The 11022-nt window shown below is 40.4% G+C and overlaps 1 protein-coding gene across 1 annotated transcript; it reads left to right on the forward strand.

Moving 5' to 3' along the window:
* The first annotated feature begins 2122 nt into the window (after positions 1-2122).
* On the forward strand, positions 2123-5620 carry LOC115804758 (extracellular calcium-sensing receptor-like). Its single transcript, XM_030765258.1, has 7 exons — positions 2123-2262; positions 2373-2658; positions 2768-3304; positions 3353-3601; positions 3707-3928; positions 4476-4599; positions 4713-5620. The coding sequence occupies exons 1-7, from the start codon at positions 2144-2146 to the stop codon at positions 5618-5620; spliced, it is 2445 nt and encodes an 814-aa protein (XP_030621118.1). The 5' UTR covers positions 2123-2143.
* Positions 5621-11022: the final 5402 nt, after the last annotated feature.

The following is an 11022-nucleotide window of genomic DNA, read 5'->3' on the forward strand; positions in this document are numbered from 1 at the left end:
CTTTAGTAGTTGGCATTATTATCTGAGTATTTTGATAATGAGGTTCAGGAACAACATTACTGGCTAGGGCAACTTGCATGTAATAAGGTAGTGATTAGAAATGTCTTCTTTGGGTTGCAAAATTAATAAATTGTTAATGTTAACCCCAGAGGACGAAACCAGCTCAAGGGTATGATTATGGCGGTGAGTGGGCTTTTTCACATTTTGATTAATAACTACAGAGTTAAGGAGGTCAGCAAATCCTGATCTAAATGAATCATTCTCATTCTCCATGCAAGTGTCAGAGTCACCCACAACCACAGCATTGTCTGTAGTAAACACAAGGTTTGACAGAGAATCTGAAATTTCTTTTAAAATTTCACATAAGGCTCTGGGGGCTTGTAAATGGTAATAAGAGTGAATAACTGAGAGGATTTGTTGCTAGTACCGGGTATAGTGACACTAATAACAAGTACCTCAAGTGAATTAAATCCTAATATCTGATGTTTAGATTATATTTGTTATATTTGTTGTTATAATTTTTATGTTCATTACGTTTTTCCTACATGGCTTCTTATATTTTTTTCTTTTTGAAATTGGAAATGTGTGGGACAGACACAGTCTCTATTTGAGGGAACCTATGAGACGTCTCAAGGTGGCTAGCAGACAGTTGGTTTAGTCAGTTTGTCTGCTTCCTGGTCTGGGACCTGGCAAGTCAAGTGTTAACTGCATTTTACTGGCTTTGTGCCTGTACTCTGCACAATGACAATAAAGTTTAATCTAATCTAATCTAATCTAATCTAATCTAATTGAATATTCTTGACCAGATTACTAGAAAGAAGAGCATAGCCTTCCTGAGAGGAATGGAGACCATCTCTATTTAACAGACCAGGTCTAACACCATCTAGACAACCAACAGTTTAGTGCCGGTAACCTGCTGTAGAGCAAACTACAGACTTGATTTTGCCAGTTCACACACTTCTACGAAATTATTTTGTGTTATCTCCAATTGGCGTAACTGGACATTGTTAGTACCAATGTGAATAATAATATTTGAAAATATATGTTTAGGCTTAGCCAGCACTTTCAGATTTGCCCTGATGTTGGTCACTCTGGCATCTGGGATGCATTTGACTATGGCTGTTCGTGTCTTTATTTTCACATTTCATGAAAAAGAGTGGCCTGTTACCAGGGCTCTTTAAGAGGGCTTCTCAGTGGGTGTGTCATTGAGTGAGGAGAATTTTTTTAGAAAGGTGAAGCAGAGATTGGTGTCTTTTTGTTCTTGGTTTTCAAGTATGCTGCGAAGTTGTCACCCATTCGCCATGCTGCGAAGGCTCTACTACCAGAGCAGGGGAGATATTAGCTGTACTAATTGCATCCAGAATCACGGGCAGTGACTCGGAGACAGAATTTTGAATATCATTAACCTCACCAAGGCTCCTAGGCAATGGTACAGATGGTATCGCTGACCTTGCAGTATACCCATTGATAGGATTTTGCAGGTGAATACTCTGTCTCTCCACAACACCTAGTACAATGTTCACGTCAGATCGGACTCCATCCACCAACTGCAGTCATCTAGAACTCAGCGATACAAAAGCACCATTCCAGCCTTATCATTAAATATTTGTACCCCCTTTTTAAGGACAGATCATCTCTGTTTCTGTACCTAAACCTGTTAATGGATGTGTAAATTTGAAATATTCCCTTTTGATCAGTCAGAAAAAATGCTTTTGAAATCATGCACTTTGTGAATTTAGAATAAACTCAGAAATCTCAGACATGTGCATTGAATCATTGCTAATTTAATCACTGAGATAACAAACCAAGACAGCAGAAGTACAAAATACCCATGTAGTGAATGATTACTTCAGATTCGACATAGTATTAAATGGCTCAATTACAAAATAAATGGCTCACAATCACACTAATAGAATCTTATGAATATGAGCTGTAGCAGGCAATGTATGTCATTGGGGAAATGCTGAGTTCCAGCTGGAAAATCTCTGCCAGGACTTACTATCAAAGGCAGAGCAACTGTATATATACTGATGTTCACAAATCCCATCACTCTTCAGTCATGTGGACATATCATGCTGTACCCCTGTACTTTGTCTTCTCTTTACACACAAGTTTTGCTTGCAAGCTGCTGGGTAAATTTCAGATGCCTAGTTTACTTAAGGAAGGTGACATAATGATTGGCGGTATTTTTCCGATTTTCAACAAACAGGACGATGGAGCTTTTTCCTTTGAGGAATATCCATCTCAGGTGAAATGCAAAGTGTATGTCAACCACAATGACCTTTCAATCATTTGAAATACACTGATCAGAAATAATATAGGCTAAAATATATGTGTGTAACGTTCTACGTTTTCTTTCCTCCTGTTAACAGATTTGACCTACGAGCCTTTCGCTGGACTCAAGTAATGATGTTTGCCATTGATGAGATAAACAAAGACCATAACTTGCTTCCTAACATCTCTTTGGGATATAAAATCTTAGACTCATGTAGCTCTCCGGCAAATGCTTTACGGGCTGCTCTCACTCTGGCAAGTGAGCCGGATGGAATGGAATCTAGTGATCAGTGCCATCCTCCTATATCTGCTCTAGTAGGAGAAGCGGGATCTTCTCAGTCTATAGCTGTGGCCGAAACACTTGGACCTTTTGGCATACCTGTGGTAATGTTTTACTTAATTGCATTCAAAAAGAAAACTTTCTCTATTCATAATTAAAAATGCCAAAACATTCATTTAAATTTTATACAATCAAATTAAATTTTTCACGTAGGTCAGCTACTTTTCAACCTGTGCCTGTCTGAGTGATAAACAGAAATACCCAACATTTTTCCGTACAATACCAAGTGACTACAACCAAGCAAAAGCATTAGCATCTCTGGTTAAAAAATATGAATGGAACTGGATTGGAGTCATACAGTCTGACAATGATTATGGAAGAAATGGAATATTAGCCTTTACTGAAGAGGTTCAAAGATTTGGAGTTTGTATTGCGTTTACTACTACGGTTCTAAGGACTTATCCTCACAGTAAAATACTTGAAGTGGTTGACATAATAAAATATTCAACAGCAAGAGTGATTCTTGCATTTGTGCCTGAGGGAGACATCTACCCTTTGATGAAGGAACTCGTAAAACAAGATATCACAGGAATCCAGTGGATTGCAAGTGAGGCCTGGATAACTGCAGCAAAACTGTCCACACCAGAAATGTTCAAGTCCTTTGGTGGCACAGTTGGTTTTGCTGTGCAGAAGATGTCAATTCCAAAACTACAGCCATTCCTTACAAGTATCAGCCCCTACACATCTCCAGTAGGTGCTTTTGTGAGTGATTTCTGGGAAACAGTGTTTGGCTGTAAGCCATGTTTAGGTGACTGTAATTCTTCATATTCCAATAACGCTACATTTCCCAAACAACTGTGTAGTCGTGAAGAAAACCTAGACTACACAGATGTATTTTTCAATGTCACACAGCTACGAGTGTCATACAATGTATATAAAGCTGTGTATGCAATTGCACATGCTCTTCATCACATGCTCTTTTGTGAAACAGCAGAAAGCAGTAACCTGGAACAGTGTTTCAATGCATCACATATAACTCCAAAACAGGTGAGGATTAACAAAGTATCTGATAACAATCTGGAGCTCGAATTTACTCGATTCAAACTTTTTAAATTTGAAAAGAAAACCTGATTCATTACTGATTTTATCTAGGTCAATAATTATCTCAAGACTGTACAATTTGTGGACGCTTTTGGGGAGACAGTGTTGTTTGATGAGAATGGAGATCCCCCTCCCTCCTATGATATTATCAACTGGCAGCTGAAAGATGGAGAGGTTCAGCATGTGACAGTGGGCCAATTCAGAACATCTGGAAGAGCAAACCATGAATTCACCATAAGGGAGGGTGATATCATCTGGAGTACAGGGAAGTTGGTACTGAAAATAATTTTTTTAAAAAGTACTAAAACTTGGAATTAAATCATATTATTCTGTGTTGTATTTTACTGCTGTGTATTTATGGTATTTTTGCTAAAAAATGCACCAGTATCATACAAGGAAGTAACAGGGAATGTTTGACTGATTGTCAGGGATTTGACTGATGCAATGCAAGACAGAAAAATAACTTAAGCTGCTCCAGTGTTCCAGTTAAGCTGCAAGAATCCTATCTTTATAAATTCATGGCAGCTGTATAATTTTATTAAACACAGTACACACAGCTTCTTGTTCTCTGCCACTGTTTATTTTTCTTAGGAGTGCAATACATTTCTTTTTTTAAAGACGTTTGCTCTGACAGTTTATTGTGTTACAATTTCTATAGTTTACATTTAGGAACACATTAGAGGTTCTAGGCTCTTGTGCCTTATTCATCTGTTCTATTTTAACTTCTGAATGTAGAATGAATTGTACAAAAAAGAATACAATTCTGATAACTTTTTATTCAGAATCATCTGAGGGAGATGTTTTCTTCTTTATCTCAAAGGTACCAAAAGCTGTCTGCTCAGAGATTTGTCCAACTGGCACAAGGAAAGCTCAAATTAAAGGCATGCCTGCCTGTTGTTTCTACTGCATTCCATGCACTGATGGGTCTATAGCCAACACAACAGGTTCAGTAATCCACTGAATAGATGTAGACCTGCTGTCGTATAACAGATACAGATGCTCTATCTTTAAATGTGAACAAGATGCTAGTCATTCTGGTTCTTGCTCTTAGGTGCAGCAGACTGTTTTCCATGTCCACAGGATTACTGGTCAAACACAGGGAGAAACAACTGCATCCTGAAAACTGCTGAATTCCTTTCATATAAAGATCCTTTGGGGATTGCTCTTACAGTCATGTCACTGTTTGGTGTTTGCCTGAGTTTGACTACATTTGTTGTGTTTATTTACTTCAGAAACACACCAATAGTTAAGGCCAGTAACCCAGAGCTGAGCTTGTTGTTATTGTTCTCCCTATTCCTCTGCTTTCTTTGTCCTCTTACTTTCATTGGTGAGCCGGGAGTCTGGACCTGCATGTTACGTCACACTGTATTCAGTATAACCTTTGCCCTTTGTATCTCCTGTGTGCTTGGGAAAACCATAGTTGTGGTTATAGCCTTTAGAAACACATTACCAGGGAACAACACAGCTATGAAGTTTGGCCTGTTGCAGCAAAGGCTCATAGTATGTTCATGTGCTGTTGTGCAAATATTTATCTGCCTGATCTGGCTGAAAATATCCCCACCTTTTCCTAATAAGTCATTTAAGTACAACAACAAAAAAATAATTCTTGAATGCAACCCAGGCTCAGATGCTGCGTTCTGTGTTGTGCTTGGGTACATCGGCCTTCTCTCAGGAATATGTTTAGTCCTAGCCTTTTTAGCCAGGAAACTGCCTGATAACTTTAATGAGGCCAAATTCATCACATTCAGCATGTTCATATTCTGCGCTGTATGGTTAGCGTTTATTCCAGCTTATGTCAGTTCACCTGGAAAGTTCACTGTTGCAGTAGAGATATTTGCCATTTTGTCATCTGCTTTTGGTGTAATGGTGTGCATTTTTGGGCCAAAATGCTATATTATTTTGATGAAACCAGAGAGAAACACAAGAAAACATATAACACGAAAGATTCCAAGGAAGGATTTTTGATGTATGGTGCTTTCATACTGCAAAATAATATTGCATATCTCCTGGAGATGTGTAGGGGCTGATACTTGTTAGGAAAGGCTGTAGTTTTGGAATTGCCATCTTTTGTACAGCAAAACCAACTGTGCCACCAAAGAATTGCCTTAAATTTGTGACAACACCATTATATACAATGTCTTGGGTCAAAGGAAGGGATGACGTACATCATCACTTGACCATGATAGTAGCAATATATTTATATTTATATTGTGTAATAAGTATATAAGTTGCTTGTGTGCTGAAAATGTACTGTTAAAGCAAACAGGCAATTTCAAATATCATTTATGTACTTCTGATGTATTTAAAATTAAGGTTACAGCTAAGGTGTCATATGGAAATATAATTTTACACATCTAGTGAGGAATATTTTAATAAAGTTATCAACAGAATACCAACAGTTTGTAGTCATTCTTTGCCTTATTAGTGCTTTGTCTTATTCCACCGTAGGGTAAAGCCCAAATACAAGAATGCTGTGATATTAAGGGATTCTACAGTGTTTTGAGATTGTGTCTACATTGTTTAATGTATATCGAATTTTTCTCACTGTTCTAGAACATCTTTTTAGACGGTAAAATGGCTGAATAACTGTTTAAAAGTGTAAATAAAAATAAGAATAAATGAATAAAAAAAAATAATACTAGAAAATAAAAAAAAAAATACTAGGTTCAATTATTTAAAAATTCACAGACACGACGTCTTACAGTTTGGCAGATGTGACTGAGTACAGTCCTGTGATTTTTGTGGAATATATGAGATTTGTAAGACTGAGAAGTTTGAAAATAATTTTGACCAGCCCTTTTCTGTGCCAGGTTTACCAGCAGTTCACATCTCATTTGGGCAGTCTTGTTTTGAGCAATCTATGAAAAATACCCAAGAGCTAAATTTTATATGTAGAGGCTGTGCATGACCATGCACTTTTCAATATTCAGCACCTCCTAAGTAACTGTACAAATGAAGTAGCAAAACAGATTAATGTTAGGGCCAGTGAGGCCTGGTAGAGTGAGGCCCCAAAAGCAGACCCAGTGGACAGACTATAACTTAATAAACGTTTAATGAAATCCTTTTTTCAAAAACCCCCCAAAAAAACCAAAAACAAACAAAAGGCAAATTCACAACAGCAGTACCGGCAGACACAGGCAAAAGCAGTAGTCAAAATCAGGCACAGACAATCAGAAAAACCAGGCAGAGGTTCCAAAAAAAAAAAAAAAACACTAGGCAAAAACACAATCCAGAAAACAGGCTGAGGTCAAAAAGCACGATATAGAGGCACCAGATCCAAGAAGAGGTAACAAAAACACAGGGCAAAATCACAAATCCAGGAACAGGCTAGGTCAAGAGCAAACTAAGCAAGGCAACAAACACAATAATCATGAATATGGCGAGATAATTTAGCAAGAGAGTGGAGATACAGACAGGGCTTAAATGCAGTGACTGATGAGGCGAGTGACAGCAGGTGAGCGGGAACCAGGCAAGAAACAGGGTAAAACATGGGCCGGAGCAACCTGGAACAGACAGGCAAGACATGCAAGACAGGACACAGGGAAAACATGGACTAGGACTTGGAAGAGCAGTGCTGGACCGTGACAGTTAGAGCTGAAACCACCATGACCACTTGCTCTCAGTCTAGTCATACACAGACAATAGCAACACATGTAGACAAACATGTCAACAAGTCCCCAGACCTTACTGACCACAAGCACCAGCAACTGTTGTCTATGTATGAAGAATTGGGCAGGAAGCTTCAGAAGAGAGGCACTTCCCATGTGGTGTAACCTAACAGTCTAACCCAGGGGTGTCAAACTCCGGTCCTGGAGGGCCAGGGTCCTGCTGTTTCTCTTGTAGATCAACTAAATAGAATCTCTGATTGGCTGAAGAGTGTCCACACCTGTTTTCAAGGTGAAAATCAACAGGTAACTAAGAGATGAAAACAAAAGTCAGTAGGACCCTGGCCCTGCAGGACCGGAGTTTGAGACCGCTGGTCTAACCCTTTGCTGACCTTTCAGCATACCACACAAAGGATCAGGTGACAATAAGAAGCTTCTCATAGTTCTCTCTGGGAGAGCTCAGAGAGAGTTTAAAATTCATGTAGACCAAATTGCCGATGTGGCCTCAGAGATTAGTTTCAGTAGTACATGCACACAAAGCAAAGAGGGCTTACAAGAGCTCTTCAGCAAGAGTGAAATTATTGGGGGGTCCTCTAAATAACCAGATCTGGCTACTTCAAAGAAATACTGATATAGAGGGAAGAGCTAACAATAAGGTAGCTAAAGGGGTTATTTAGGTGTCAGGAACAGCACAGAGCTATTTCGTGACTTTCAGGACAGAGCTATTATGTGTGCATACCAAGGGAAGCAAGAGATCCTGCAGCAGTTCTTATACTGTGTGTTGGGCCTAAAGCAGAAAAGTCTGCTTCAATACAAGAGACTGCCACACAGTGTGCCAAGGGTTAGGGCCCAAGTACAACCAACTCCGTCCTGAGTTCAAGCAACTCACTGCAGCTGGAGAAGTAACAGATGGTGCATTGCTCAGGTATCAGAGGCGACAACAGAGTTTGCAGTTACTCTCATGCCTCAAAGTAACACACATGCTTGCAGTGCACAGTTTGAAGTGAATAAACAGCAGAATGTGAGTGCACATCTCAAACAGCTGATCAGAGGAAGAAGACTTTCAGCAAGGAAATGCTGAAACCTCTTGCCACTGTTTCTCCTGAGGAGAAGAAGGGCATTTGGAGGTGGGCTGCATGAAAACATGGACAGTCCCAACACCTAACTCAGAAGCTAATAGTGCACAACAATCTGCTGCACCTCGAGCTTAGCAGGGAGAGATCCTCTCACAAGATTAACATCTAAGACTCCTCTATATAGCTGACAGTGTTGTAGGTGCAATTGCAATCCTAACACAGAGACACCAAAAGATGTAGGTGTGGTAGGATCTATAAATCAGTCTCATAAATCAGTCTCATAAAATTTATTAACCATTAATTTCGATGTTCAATATTTTATTAATTAAACAACTAAGATTAATGGGATAAGCTAGCTGTAACACTGTGCTACAGTCTTAGAGAGTATTGCAGTACTAATGTATTGCAATTACACTACTAAACCCATAACACTCATGAACAACCAGGTTGAAGGTAATTGGGAGTGCTTTGATGGCAGAGGTTGGCATTCAGTAGATACTGCGGCAGAAACAGACAGGACAACAGTTTATTTCAATGATACTATTTATTAACATAATCAATACTACTTGGCAAACCAATACTGATATGGTACAATCAATAATCAGCAGCAAATAGAATGATCAAAGGGTAACAAAATGGTGATGAGTCAATGTACAGGCATTCAGTGTAGAACTGAATGAGTGTTAGACCAGAGATGAGTGAGTGTGTGAGTGTGTGTGTGTGTGTGTGTGTGTGTGTGTGTGTGAGAGAGAGAGCGAGAGAGAGAGAGCGCGTGCGTGTATGTGGGCGTGTGCCCAGCTGCGCACTGAAGAGAGAGGGAGGAGTTCTTTGGAGAGAGGCTCTGCGCAGGCGCACAGAAGAGAGGAGGAGGAGCGAGGGAGAGAGGCTGTGCGCATGTGTACAGCAAGAGGTATGCGTGGTATGAGGATTTAGTGCGCAAGCGTGTGTGCTAGGCACCAACTAGAGTGGGGGTGGCAACGAGAATCGCATGTGTGCGAGAGACCAAAGAATGTCTAACTTGAGAGCTAGTCTAAAGTAAGTAGACCCTAAACTCAACAACTCTACCCAACCCTTAAGTCACGCTGCAATCCCAATGTTGGAGGTGTGCAATCAGAAAAAGGGAGTTAGAGAGAGAGAGAACGCATGCCAGATCTATCCTTCACAAGAAAATAATAAACGGCTAAAAAACGCATCGTACATGAAATACAGCGTGTACATTAAAATCATAAAAGAATTCAAATGATAACACTTTCTTCACGTTAACTGCGTATGATCTTAATACTAAAGTATGCCCAGATGCCAGCCTTACTTTGAATAGCTCATTGCGTGGCGACCGAAGGTGCGTCTTTGGTAGTCTGATGAGCAGTGCGATTCGCAGGTCCAGAGAGAAGTCCCTTTCCTTGTCACTTGAAGATCTTCGGGGCTCCGTTACTCGTCCGATGATCTTTAAGGGTTCTTGATTTAGTTCGTCGACATTTAAAGAAGTAGAAAGGGATCCGGTCGCCTTTTCTTCCGTCAATTACTGTGTGCGTTACAGTGTAACTTGCCGGTAGAAGTTAAAGTTGCAACTGCGTGAGAGAAAGTAAATTAAACTTTGGTTGTACAAATGTCTCGCTTCTTTGTTACGCTGTCCTTTTCTTCGGCAGAGAAAAGAGACACCCGCTGAGTTGCAGAATTGCGGGGCTGGAAAGGAGCTGGAAAAGAGCTGGAAAAGAGGTGGAAAAAAAAAAAAAGTTTGGAATTTTCCGCGGTTTTATGGCGAAAATTGCGTCATCACTGTATGGTATCTGCTGTAACCAATACCGTTACAGTGAAACCTGAGAAGATGGGTACAGATTACCCATGCGGTCGAACAGGGAATTATGGGTAATATGGTTTACGGACCTGACGACCCCTACAGTGTATAATGCAGAACAGTGGAGTGCAGAACAATGAAGATGGCAAAGGGACCCAGCCACCATGGAGCCAGAGCCATGCATTCAGTAGGAAAGAAGTGTTTGCTGTATTGTGAGACTGGAGGCCACAAGGTGAGTCTGCTTTTAAACACTAGTGCACAAGTAAAGATTCTTGACCAATGCAAGAGAGAGAAACGCCTGCCAACACATGAAGTTGGATCTCTGAGTTCATGGGGACTGAAGCACACATTTAGGTAGTTGCTATCAATGATGACTCTGTCAAATTTGACGTATCTGTAGAGGCTACAGTGACCCTTCTGGAGGAATGATGGCCTTCACTCTTCCACATCGCTAAAATTGGCGAGGCCCCTGCTGGGATTCAGTGTAACTGCTAAACTACTGACCAGTCCAGAAGGAGGCCCAGACATTCTAGCTACCCATAATGGTCACAAAGGGGCACTTAAATAGGTAAAGACAGTCAAGGCAACGGTGTCCATAAACCACATCCAGGCTCACTGGATGAATGCAGACATGTGTGAGGGTTGGGCTGCAAAGTTTCACTACACTTCCCAGCAACGTTGCAAGCATGAAATGCAGTGTCCCCGTACTTCAGCCACTCCAGCCAGGCAGTCCTCTTTGAGTTGAGTTCAGATAGCCAACCCTTATCACAGCTTGACCTGGGTGAAAAGGGTATCTGTTGGCAATCATATAAGGCACGATGTCCCATATTCAAGAGAACAGCTATTGAGGAGACACATTACTTACTATACATTGGTAAAATTGTTCAGACA

The sequence above is a fragment of the Chanos chanos genome, chromosome 2, assembly GCF_902362185.1.
Source record: "Chanos chanos chromosome 2, fChaCha1.1, whole genome shotgun sequence".
Lineage (NCBI taxonomy): Eukaryota > Metazoa > Chordata > Actinopteri > Gonorynchiformes > Chanidae > Chanos > Chanos chanos.